Source organism: Gopherus evgoodei, chromosome 1 (assembly GCF_007399415.2).
Source record: "Gopherus evgoodei ecotype Sinaloan lineage chromosome 1, rGopEvg1_v1.p, whole genome shotgun sequence".
Lineage (NCBI taxonomy): Eukaryota > Metazoa > Chordata > Testudines > Testudinidae > Gopherus > Gopherus evgoodei.
The window spans coordinates 47,558,510-47,572,117 of NC_044322.1; the positions used below are offsets into that span (position 1 = coordinate 47,558,510).

Sequence of the window (13,608 nt, forward strand, 5' to 3'; positions counted from 1 at the left end):
TGCCCATCCCACCTAGCTATCCAGGGTGTGGAAGTGTGGTTTACGTCAAGGCCATACAACACAAGATGAGATGTTCACTGCAGAGGGTACATCACCAAGAATTGGTTGAAACTGTCATAAAGAACAAAATTGACAGACACATAAATGAACATAATTTGTTGGGAAATAGTCAACATGGTTTTTGTAAAGGGAAATCATGCCTCAACAATCTACTAGAATTATTTGAGGGGGTCAACAAGCATGTTGACAAAAGAGATCCAGTGGATATAGTGTATTTAGATTTTCAGAAAGCCTTTGACAAGGTCCCTCACCAAAGGCTTTTAAGCAAAATAAGCAGTCATGGGATTAGAGGGAAGGTTCTCTCATGGATTGGTACTGGTTAAAAGATAGGAAAAAAGGGTAGGAATAAATGGTCAGTTTTCAGAATGGAGAGAGGTAAATAGTGCTGCCTCCCAGGGATCTGTACTGAGCCCAGTCCTGTTTAACATATTCATAAATGATCTGGGAAAAGGGGTAAACAGTGAGGTGGTAAAATTTGCAGATGATACAAAACTGCTCAAGATAGTTAAGTCACAGGCAGACTGCGAAGAGCTACAAAAGGATCTCACAAAGCTGGGTGACTGGGCAACAAATTGGCAGATGAAATTTAATGTTGATAAATGCAAAGTAAGGCACATTGGAAAACATAATCCTAACTATACATATACAATGTTGGGGTCTAAATTAGCTGTTACCACTCAAGAAAGAGATAGTGGTGGATTGTTCTCTGAAATCATCCACTCAATGTGCAGCAGCAGTCAAAAAAGCGAATAGAATGTTAGGAATCAAGAAAGGGATAGATAATAAGACAGACAATATCATATTGCCTCTATATAAATCCATGGTATGCCCACACCTTGAATACTGTGTGCAAATGTTGTCACCCCATCCCCCCCAAAAAATAGTGGAATCGGAAAAAGTTCAGAAAGGGGCAACAAAAATGATTAGGGGTATGGAACAGCTTCCATATGAGGAGAAATTAAGAAGTATGATATTCTGCTTGGAAAAGAGGCGACTAAGGGAGGATATGATAGAAGTTATAAAATCATGAGTGGTATAGAGAAAGTAAATAAGGAAGTGTTATTTACTCTTTCTCATAATACAAGAACAAGAGGCCACCAAATGAAATAAATAGTTAGCAGTTTTAAAACAAACACAAGAAAGTATTTTTTCACGCAACATACTGTCAACCTCTGGAACTCCTTGTCAGAGGATGTTGTGAAGGCCAATACTCTAACAGGGTTCAAAAGGGAGCTAGATAGGTCCATCAATGGCTGTTAGCCAGGATGGGCAGAAGAGGTGTCCCTAGCCTCTGTTTGCCAGAAGCTGGGATTGGCTGACAGGACATGGATCACCTGGCATTAGCTACTGTCAGAGGACAGAATACTGGGCTTGATGGACCTTTTATCTGACCCTGTATGGCCATTCTTATGTAAGAATTGACTCCATAAAGTTTGTTTATGTTAGGATTGGAATTATAGTTCAGTGTGCAGCTGTTTTATCGGAGAATACTTCTGCAGTGTACTTAAAATATTAGCACATATTATACAATGTGTTAGGCAGTTTATCAAGAATTGTCGCAGCATATAAAATCTTCTGTCTTATTCAAAGGGAAACCTGAAGAGTCACAATAATTTTATATTTCTGACATCCAGTATAGACAGCTCCAAATGTTTCTATTCAAAATGCTTACTGAACAGCAAATTCACACTTCAATGAGAGTTAAATGTATTCATTTTCTCCCTTAAGTGCATGACAGGAAGGTGTTGGAATGGCTTATTTGTAAATGTGTTTTGCATTTCTTTACAGCCAATAACTCTGGTGTGAACAAACGGCAGATCACAGACCTTGTGGATCAGAGCATCCAGATCAATGCGCATTGTTTTGTGGTCACAGCAGATAATCGCTACATTCTTATCTGTGGCTTCTGGGACAAGAGCTTTCGGGTTTATTCTACAGAAACAGGTGACCGTAAACACAATATCCTGTTTCTTATGGGCTCTTATGTCACTATATGGCTGTTAGTCAAAGGAACAGTATTTAATGTACGGTGCTTACCACACAAGAAATTATAGAAATTCTTCTTCACAGAGATCTGCTTGTAATAGCTTATGGATGTTATTTTGAAGATAATTGATGTAACAGAAAACCAAAAAGTTTACTGTTTTGCTAATGAAAGCTATACAAACCATTGTGATATCAATTAATTGATGCCTTGTGTAAAAAGGTGAACCAAAGCTGTTTATTATATTACAATATTTTTTGATTGGGTAGGTTGATTTGTTTTACATGGACTCTACATTCAGTTGTTTGGTTTTAGTGATAGTGAGTGGTTCTTTTTTTCATTGATCTAATGTGAAATCAGATTTACACAATATACTACCCGTTGTCAGTAGAATTTTTTGTTTCTTTGTTTTTGTTTTGTGTTCTGATCAAATCTCCACTGTAATATATTTGGAGCCCGTATTACTTAAAAACTGATTGGAGTATTAAAAAAAGATGACTAACGTTGTAGGCCTGCAGTTGACATTAATGTGGAACAAATATAGGTTCTTTCAGCATAATGTTGTAATGTTATGAAACAGTTCATTTGATTTTATATATTGATAATCATTCATGAGACTGTGTAAAATCATTTTGCACAGCAGGAAGTTAAAAGCTCATGGAACAATGACTGTTGGGCAGGGATGATGTCCCTAGCCTCTCTTTACCAGAAGCGGGGAATGAGCAACAGGAAATGGATCACTTGATGATTACCTGGTGTGTTCATTCCCTCTTGGGCACCTGGCATTGGCCACTGTTGGAACACAGGATACTGGGCTAGATGGATCTTTGGTCTGAACCAGTATGGCTGTTCTTACATTCTCATGTTCTTTTAACTTTTAAGATCAGGGCTTGGAGTGTAGCTGATCTGCACAGAACAAAGGTCTAGGAAGTGCAGAAGTGAATAGTTTAAAGCTCACCTTTGCACTTCCCTGATCCTTAAGCAGCCTCTGTACGGGACCATCCATCCATCCTGCATCAAGCTAGAGTAGCCTTTGGGCTGTTCAAATTACTGCTGGCTACAAATGTCCAAAAACATGGTTGAATTAAATTTATTTGGTTTCACTGTTATTTAAATTAGCTTGTTGTCACTTGTATAAAAAAGAATACGAATACACACAGAAACCAAACTTGTAATTTCTTTTACTGCAGGAAAATTAACTCAAATTGTTTTTGGCCACTGGGATGTAGTTACTTGCCTTGCCAGATCAGAATCCTATATTGGTGGTGATTGCTATATTGTCTCTGGATCTCGTGATGCTACATTGCTTCTTTGGTACTGGAGTGGCCGACACCATATTATAGGAGATAATCCAAATAGCAGTAAGTATACATTGTGATAAACACATGCTAACTTTATATTCTGTATCTTGATTTTAAAATCTGTTCCATTAACATCAATAAAAATTAGAAAATGTATATGTTATTCTTGTGAATTGCAAGTACAGTATAATAGTGATGAGAAATTAGTTTAGAAAAAAGTGAATATAGATATTTAAAGGGCTTATGTGTGGTAAAAATATTTTTGATAAATCATTTCAAGGCCTAATCATAACTTGAGAGCATTTTCTTAAAATCATAATTATTTCTATCACCTCTATCATCCTGTTGCAACATACTGAAACAAAAAGAGTAGGCTTTGTACCCTCAAGAGGCAGGATATGTATCTCCATATTTTGTAACTGTTTCTATTCCATTTTAATTAATTAACTTTTCTTATTTTGTAAGGTCATCTCCTCCCCCACCCTTTTTTTCTTTTTACACCGTATTGCAGATGTTAACCTGCACAAACAGAGGTGTCACACATATTGGGGAATCAAATGAGTAACTCTGAGGAACAGTCTTAAAGGGGAGTACAATATTGGTATAGAAGTGGTGTGTTTGAATAAAAATAGGGAAAAATAAAATGTCAGTAAAAGTTTCCATTTCATTTGTGAGGGAAGGCTAGATTTATTATTATTATTGTGTTATTCCTCTGTGGTGGAAAAGGGAAGCTTTTTGACAGTGCACCAGAACAGCTTGGGACAAGAGTAAATCAGATAGCGATAACTATTCAGTAATCATTTGCTGAGTCCTTATTGAGAAAAAAGATGATAAAAGGCTAAAATGTATACTAAGAATGCAATTAGAGGAATTTTCTGTTGATCATTCAGGTAATCAAGATGTTTGCCATTGTCTTTCAATATGGGAACAAAAATGTTTACTGTTCTGTCAGCTAAAAGCTAATAGACTCTGAGATGCAATTTGTAAAATTGTAGAACAGTTCTGTGAGTGTTCTATAGAATTTCATAGACATTTTGCTGAATATGGTAAGAGCCCAAAATGAAAATATTTACAATATTTGTGCATTTCCCAGACTTTTATTCTGCTTGCATTACTTGCTGAGTTTTTAAAAAGTTTTACACAGTTATGTTAAATAAAAGGAAGAAATTAATTTTCTCAGACTTGGATCTATAGTGGAGGCTAGCATGTACATATATAATATACACACATTCTCATCAAGGGACTGTCACTGTAGAGGTCTGATAGCAGAGAAAAAAATAGAAGCGACAAATCTGTGAAGATGTCTATGGCATTATCTATATAATACTATTTGAGGATTATCACTCTGTGTCACTGAAATGTAGAATGTTGAGTTATTGTGCAGTGATGGAAAGAGCTACAAGTGTGGTTGAGAATTGGTTTTGTTCAGATATCATCAGGTTCAACGATCACTGGAATTCAGAATCTATTACCATCCAGTTTTAAGTTCTCAGTCCTTTTGACTTTATGAATTAAACGAATGCAGTAAGGCATATATTTAGTCCTAGACCATTCAGATATCATAGCTAACTCACCAACCACCACCCCTACTCCATAGCTAATTTGAATACAACAGTATCATTGGATGTATGAAAGAGACTGCACAGATGGTAAAATACTTGGCCTAGCTGCTGAAACTGTGAGGAGGCCAAAATCTAGAGGAGGCCAAAATCTGAATCGAATCTAGTATGATTCAACTAATGGAAATCCATTCTTGGGGGGGAAAATTGATTGCCTTCTACATCTTTTCCTCTATGAGTTACAGGCAACTTCCCTAAGAGTCCATTTGACAGTTGTTTTGATTTTTCCTGAACATATGTTGGTAAACAATAAATCAGTTTCTGCCCTTTGGTGAAGGGCTTATTACGTTTTAAAACTCTATACACAGATCCTGAATCCTTCTTTTAACCATACAGATATCATTGTCACATTACAGGGTGCAATCAAGACAAGTGAGGGGTTGTATCATCACCTGCCATACGACCTTGGGTGCCTCTCAATGTTTTGCTGTTGTAGCTCCCAACCTGGGCCAATCACAAACAGCCTAACGGCAGGCAGGTCACACCGAGTGTCTGTGTATAGCTATAGCTGTGGCCCAGCAACTTTGACTTCAACAGCCTGTCAGCAACATTCTAGTCACACTCTGGCTTCCAGCAATCTTGGTTATTACCTTCAGGGTAACCCCAACATACTCCTAGTTTCAAATTCCCCGTCTCCCCCAAATGTGTGTTCTGCACTGTCCAGCCCTCTCCTGGACAATCCAGATACTGGAGCTCAATGTACAACAGTTTGCTAACTCAAATGGAGTTACCAAGCAATTCAGATTAACACTGGTTTAGTTTTGATTAAAGAATGAGACAGGGTTTATTTAATTACAAAGAGAGAGGCTGTAAGTAAGTACAAGTATAAGGCATTAAAGTAAAAAATGGTTACAAGAGAAATAAAGATAGAATGCTTTCTAGTAGCTAAATTTAACAAGCTAGACTTGGTTCAAGGTAAAATCCTTACTACAGATTCCCAGCAATATTGTTGACCAAATTCTTAGGTCAGAATCTCCCACAGTCAAAGAGCTGGTTCCTTTGTCATCTTAGGTGAAAGCGATAGGAAGAGAGCCCTCAGGGTGTTTTTGCCCCTCGTTTTTATAGTCCAGTCACCTTTTGAAGTAGAGTCTTCTGAGGATTACCCCTCAAAGGAATACCCTGTTTTTTTCAAACAGTAAAGAAGGTGAAATGGAGTCTGGTGGTGAAGGTGTCTCCATGCTTTTTCTTCTCCCTTGTTCACAGATAAACTCTTGAGCTGAAGTAGTAAATGTTGTTTATTTGCTGTTTCAGTGAGTGAGTCCACCAATAGGGTTAAATGCAAGTGTGCCCCCACGTTCAGGTGCTTACCTAAAATACATTGTTACAAAGTTATTTATTATATACTGTATAAACACTTTTCTGCCTAACACTAAGATTAGTTTGTTAACTCAGTTGTTTACCTGACTGGTCTGCTGGCCGAGTTGTTTATCTGATCCCACTTCTGATCAAGTTGTTTACCTGGCTGTTCTCTTTCCTTGATAGACAAGCAGGCATATTTTCACATGTTCCAACACCTAAAATATATATATTTTATATCAAATCCTACAGCTAAAATGCAGATTTGGCTTATCTACTGCCATTGTCCCCTCTTGCTTTCTCAAGGACCTTGTTTACTAATTCCATGTAAATTGAGGTAAACACACATTCCTTTGTCCAGAGTAGACCTGTTTAATAATTTTTGCCTAGTCAGGGCTGTGTCAGTTTCACCAGTATATTACTGACCAGCAAGTTATTAGCTTTCAAATGATACCTCACAAGGCATATTTTGTATAAATAATGTATAGGATGTGAATACAGGGTGCTTTCATTCACAATCATACATTCAGGGCTCTAGCAAGAAAGATTTTATCCCTTATAGCCATGACAACTCAAGTTGTCAAATAAGTGACTGTTTCACACTAATAATTTTATACACATTTTACGATCCTCGCAAAGATTCTTGTTATTGAAGATGCAAGGGTTAAGTTAATGAAATAATTCTGGTAGGAAATATTTTTTTGTTGCATCAACATTTCTTATACATTTATTGCTAGTAGATTAGGACATATCTTGTAGGAAGAATGAAAGTAAGATGTTCAGTGTAGGTTAAATCCAATTAGTTAATATCTTTAGAATGGCTCCCTAGAAAGATGCAGATGATATTTTCAGAAAAGGATTAGTTTCTTAAGAGCTGTCATCTGGAGACACAGATAAGATATATTATATCACGGACTGTAAGGAGGTGAAGAATTCAAAGAAAAATGTCAGGTTATAGTAATTATGTGGGCTAGGTGCTTGACTTTATAATGATCTCTTAAACTGAAAGACAGTTAATTATCAATTTCAGGTTCAGTGCATCCAATTACCAAAAGGAACTTTAATTGTTTCAGAAAACATTCTTTTCTAAAGCCCCATACTTTATTAAATATTATCAGTTATGTATTTTAAAACACTGTATGTGTATTTATATATAAAACATAAACCATGCTTTGACTTAAAGAAAACATATCTATGGCAATTAATAGATTATTTCCAAATGTATTGTGAGAAAAGATTGTCAGGATGAACTCCTTACTGGTTTGGCTACAGTTCATGAGAATCTAATGTATTAGTTGGAATCCTGAGTAAACATCACATACGTCAATAGTCAAACCTGTCAAACTCATGCAGAATTCTTTACTAAACAATCTATATAGACATGGTGCTTAGCAGATGACCTCAGTTCATGATTGTCTGTGTGGGAGTTAGTAGATCAGCTCTGGTTTAAATCAGAGGAATGGGAAATAATTGGTTTGGGTAAGAGTCTTGAAATGTGCTGCTCCAGCTCAGTGGTTAAGAACTTGCTCACTTGGAAAGAGGGATGGGGATCTCTGTTACAATTTTACAAGGATTTCAGTACACAGAATATATAAAGTAATTTATAACTTAGAATATGTTGCTGCAATCCATAACAAAAAGGCTTTTTTTTTGCTTTAAATTTGCATTTGTCAAAGTTATTTTCTGTGATGTGAGGAAAATGAAATTTTACAAAGTTTTAAAATGCAGTGGTTTCCCATGAAAATAGACTTAAAGAAATAAATATAATTGCCTCAGTATCTGCATTATTCCCTATCCCTCCCTAAAATTACTATAGTGAATACTATAAATACTAAGTAACTTTATTTAATTATCTGAGGCAAGTAGGAAGTTTTTATGGATCACTACATTATATATGTCTGTGGGTAGAAGAAAATTGATTCAGGACAGTCTGAAATATTTCCAAACTGTTTTCAAATAGGTCTGAAACACTCATTATGGGCTATTAAGCTGCCACTGAACTCAGTGGGAGTCTGTCTATGGGTTTGAGTGAGAACCAACTCTGGTCCAATATGGGTCAAATTATGCATACACTTACTACAAGGTAAGTGGAGCAATCTCAGAGACCTCATTAAAATTACTCATTACTACACTGAGGGCTTGTCTTACATTACCTGCAGGATTGACGGGCAGCAGTCGATCCAGCAGGGATTGATTTATCACGTCTAATCAAGATGCGATAAATTGACCACCAAGCGCTCTCCCGTCGACTCTGATACTACACCGGAGCGAGAGGCGCAGGCAGAGTTGACGGGGGAGTGTCAGCTGTCGACTCACTGCAGTGAAGACACCGTAGTGAGTAGATCTAAGTATGTCGACTTCAGCTGCACTATTCACATAGCTGAAGCTACATAACTTAGATCGACCCCCCACATACACACAGTGTAAACCAGGCTTGAGTGTTAAGTATGTGCAAGATCAGGCCCTATATATGCCAAATAGATTAAGGGGAGATTTTCAAAGGCACAGATGTGAGGTGGACACCTAACTGCCTTTGAAAATCTTCTCCATTAATATTTAGTATTATTGAGAAATCTATTAGTTAAGTTTTCATTTATAAAGGTACCATGAATTTAATGGTAAAGGTTTGTTTACATGTACAATTCATAATACAGCAGAGATATTCATGTTTTAAAACCATAAAGAAGAAATGTGAATCTCTTGTATTTAGTCTCTCATAACTGTAGAGTTGTTGTAGGACAGCATTAAATCCAATTACCAGTTTGTTCTTTTTTTCTCATGATTTTTTGGGTACTTGTTTGGCTTATTGCTACTGTAACTGTATTATTCTTCATAAAAGGCATACCAAAGACTATGTGATACACACTAATGTTCAATATGTATTGTTACAGCTGTTTTATTTGTATATGCTGTGCTGGCTTTATTGAATGTCTCTTTCAAACAGGTAATTTTGAAAATAGAAAATTATCTGTCTTTGAATAGAGACTTAAGTAGATGATAGAATTGCAGAAGAGTGAGGGTCAGATGCTTTAATCTGAAACAGACACAAATTCAGACACTAATTTGGAAGTGATAAAAATTAATTTGCACACTTTAATTGGAACCACACTCCTGCATGAAAGAAAGGAGAGCAGAGCAGGCAGCTAGTGCTAAAAGCTGATTGAATTTTTTGTCAGGTAGGTAGGTTGGACTTGGCCGCTTATCCTCCTGAGCCTCTCTGTGCAATATATTACATTCAGCCTGTGACTGGTGTTCTTTAAAAGGATCAATGCTATTCCTGTTTTGTCCCTAGGGCCTGAAATTTCATTGATCTTAGGACTTGACATTTCTCATTACATACCGTAGCTTCCAACAGAATAGTTACAAGAAGTGTGAGTTAACACAGCTTTTTCTAACTGTGGTTGCACTGACCATTATAAATACATTGTGTCTATGAGCCCAGAGCTTAATTTGTGCACCTCTTATAATGTATAGTTCTTAAAAGTGTTAAGTATACATTGTATCTGTACATATGCTTGAAAGGAATGCTGGGAACTTCAGTAAAGGAACCTAGGCAAATTAGCCTGCACTCTTATTTAGCTCTATAGAGAATTTCTCAAACTATAAATTTTGACTTTAGAACTAATGTTTCTGCAACAATTCTAAACAATTTCTTCATATAGCTGATGTAGATGTAGCAGCAACTATAATTTCACATTTAGGTGGTTAAGCCAGATAATTGCATCACTGTGATGCTTCCTTTGTATTTGTGAATCGGGCACTGAGTTCTTATATGTTCTATAGTCTGTTCTGGGTGGCCACAGTTGCACAATGGAGAGTTTTTAATTTTCTGTTTGTCCACCAAATTGATTTGATTTAATGCACAAATGGAAATTTTAAACTCTTTCTAGATGAACATTCCAAATTAAAAAGGCTCTGTGAATGTATATCTGAAAAAGGAATTATTTTAGACTCAGAAGAGCCACTAAAACTTTCCTTTATATTTTGATTCTTTTAATACCCTATATTTGCAATGTTTAAACCTTGAAGGGGAAGAATTTTAAAAACATATCCCAAAACATCTTGCACCATGTGGACACAACTAGGTGGATGCCTCCACAGATATGTTCATATATGTATTATCTACTTGCATGTGTAAATGTTTATTTAAACTATTACATGTTAGTGCAATTTTAATCCCGGTTTTTTAACTTGGATTTTTGCTTATGTTCATCCAAAATGTGTCTGTAACAGACACTAGGCTTCAGAACCTCATTGTAAATCAGGCCCCTTCAGTGTTTCACTGTGTCAATCCAAAGAAAGTTGGCATGAAGCTATTTGCCTTACCTTCACCTATTCTCATCTTTGCATGGTGACCAAAATATGCCTCCACCATTGTCCTATATACTATGGTAAGGGAGCCCTTATGGGGTTCTGATGTTGAGATAAGACGCTAATTTCAGTGCTCCATCTCACACATCGGAAGTAATGCAATAAAAAGTACTTACATGTATGTAATATTTGTATCAATAGATCTCAAAGCAAAGTATCACTACCTGTCATTTTAAAGATGGGAACAGTAAAGCGAAGTGAAGTGATTTCTCCAAATTCACCTATCAAGTTAGTGGCACAGCCAGGATCAGAAGCCATCTGTCCTGACTCCGAGACCTGTGCTCTCTGTATTGGAGCACACTACATTCCTCTTTTTAGCTTTCTTCCACCGATGCAATATTCACAGTCCATTGCCTATAGTGATTTTTGTGGGTGTCTAAAGCTTTACATCGGGGTCGGCAACCTTTCAGAAGCAGTATGCCCAGTCTTCATTTATTCAGTTTAAATTAAGGTTTCAAGTGCCGCTAATACATTTTTATGTTTTTTAGAAGGTCTCTCTCTATAAGTCTATATATTATATAACTAAACTATTGTTCTGTTGTAAAATAAACAAGGTTTTCAAAATGTTTAAGAAGCTTCATTTAAAATTAAATTAAAATGTTGATCTTATGCCGCCGGCCCGCTCAGCCCGCGCGCTGGTCTGGGGTTCTGTTCACCTAGGCTGGCAGTGGGCTGAGCGGGGCCTGCAGCCGGGACCCCAGCTGGCAAGGGTCCAGCAGCCAGAACCCAAGACCAGGAGTGGGCTGTGCGGGGCTGGCTGCCACTCAGGGGTTCCAATCGCCAGCTGCTGCCAGCCAGGATTCCAGCTGCTGGCCCTGCTCAGCCCGCTGCTGGTCTGGGGTCCCAGCCCTGCCCACCTACAGTGGGTACCTACCTTCTCCCTGGGTTTCGCCCATTCTCTTCCTCTCTCTCTGCACTGAGCTGAGGGTGGGGGTGAAGGAGCAGGCTGAGGATTGGAGTGTAGGGTCTGGCCAGGAGCTAGAATGAGGGAGGAGGCTCAGGGTTGAGGCAGGAGGTTTGGATGTGGAGCGCTTACCTGGGCAGCTCCCATTTGGTGCAAGGGGTGCAGGATCTCCCATTTGGTGCTCAGGGTGGGGGTGGGGATGTGGGGGGTGCATGGGATGTTGGGGGCTGGGTATGTGGGGGGGTGCAAGAGTCAGGGCAGAGGACTGGGGGCATGTGAGGGGAGTGCAGGTGTCAGGGCATAAGGTGTAGTGGGGGCGAAGGAGTTAAGCAGAGGGTTGGGTGTGTGTAAGGGAGGTACAGGGCTCAGGGCAGGGACCTGGGGTGTATTCGGGGTGCAGGGCTCAGGGCATGGGCCTGGGGTGTGTGTGGGGCTGCAGGGCAGAGGGCTGGATGTGTGTGAAGGGGCTGCAGGGCAGAGGGTTGAGTGTGTGTGTGGGGGGGGGTCAGGGCAGAGGGCAGGGGCCTTGGGGGGTGTGCGGGGCTGCAGGACAGAGGGCTGGGTGTGTGTGAGGGGGGGTCAGGACAGCGGGCTGGGTGTGTGTGAGGGGGGGTCAGAGCAGAGGGCTGGGGGTGTGGGCTGGAGTCGTGGAGTGCTCACGGCAGGGGGCTGGAGAAGATATGCCCCTATTCCACCCCCTTCCCCTTCCACAAGACCCTGCCCCCGCTTCTTCTCTGCCTCTGCTGGGAGCAGCGAGCACGCTGACTCCAATCCTCCCCAACCCCCTCCCTCGCAAGGGCCATCAGCTGATCAGCCGGCAGGAAGGGAGGGATGGAGAGGAGGAGGAGGTAGTACAGGAACCCAGCACACTACGGGAAGAGGCAGGGGAGCCAGCAGGACCAAGCTTCTGCCCCCTTCCCCTGCGGGAGGGGGTGGAGGCTGGAGAAGAGCGGGCCGGGCCGGGCTGGACAGGATTTTTAATGGCACGCTGCTGCCTGTCGGAACTCCGTCTTTGGCACGCATGCCGTAGGTTGCCGACCCCTGCTCTACAATATTCATGTTTCTGAACAAGTAATGGAACAGTTCTGCCAAGACAAGATACTGTGAAGCTTGTCTTGAACTTAATACTATCAAAAATCTTTCTTCCTAGAACATCAGCTCATTGTAATTGGGCAACTTTCCCTAACTCGATAGCTCCATCATTTTCAGATGTAACCTGGTAATTTTGTCAAAATGTGTGCATGTTTTATGACTAAAAAAACTAAAGGTGATTATTTTCATCAACTGCCAAAACATAGCACCTTTGATGCATTTATTTTTGTAGTTTGTTTCTACAAAGGCATCAGTGATAAGATGCTTCTGTAACATATGTGTATTTATTGAATTCAACATCTATAGCTCAGTTATAGGCCTGGTCTTGTTCCCATCAAAGTCAGTGATGAAATGTGAACAGAATTTGACCCTATCTCTAAATCAGGCCTTTTTTCCAAAAGAAGAGTAGGAGCTATTTCCCTATAGTAATAGGTATATATTACTTCCTGTAAGTGGCATTATAATGGTGAGAAAACCCAGTGCATCAGAACAAATAATGACATTGTTCATATTTCTTTTTTTACTATAAGAACATGGCTTCTTCCACAGAAGAGCTTTACAGATGCATTATGTGTTGCATTTTTGTCATAGAGAACAGAAGATGTCTTTTATTTTAAACCTTGCTGAAGAACTCAGTTGCCTGAAGAGAGTACTCAGTCTTATGTGCAGTTTATCTTTGTTTACCGCACAACGATTCTTTTGCAGAGGTGCCACATTGGGAAAATTACTATGAGCTTATAGTAATGGTGTTTCAATTCATAGTGGGTTGGTTTCACCTTCAGCTCCCTCTGTGCCATAGCCTTTAACCTCTCGCTGCATCTATCAGTTGTGATGTGACAGTGACAGAATATTTTGCTAGATTTTGAATGATTGCTGAGGTTCATGACATCTGTTCTTTGCCATGAAATGTAATGTGGGTGAGGTTCTCTTCCCCATGCTGCAGTTTTCCCAGTAGAAAATATCACTGCCTATAATTTTATT

The 13,608-nt window shown here is 39.2% G+C and overlaps 1 protein-coding gene across 1 annotated transcript in view; it reads left to right on the forward strand.

Annotated features, from left to right (window-relative positions):
• NBEA (neurobeachin) overlaps positions 1 to 13,608 on the forward strand; it is an 853,790-nt gene that overhangs the window by 827,424 nt on the left and 12,758 nt on the right. The window contains 2 exon segments of the mRNA XM_030563353.1: positions 1,849 to 2,004; positions 3,235 to 3,405. Of these exon segments, the coding sequence (XP_030419213.1) occupies positions 1,849 to 2,004; positions 3,235 to 3,405 (327 nt within the window).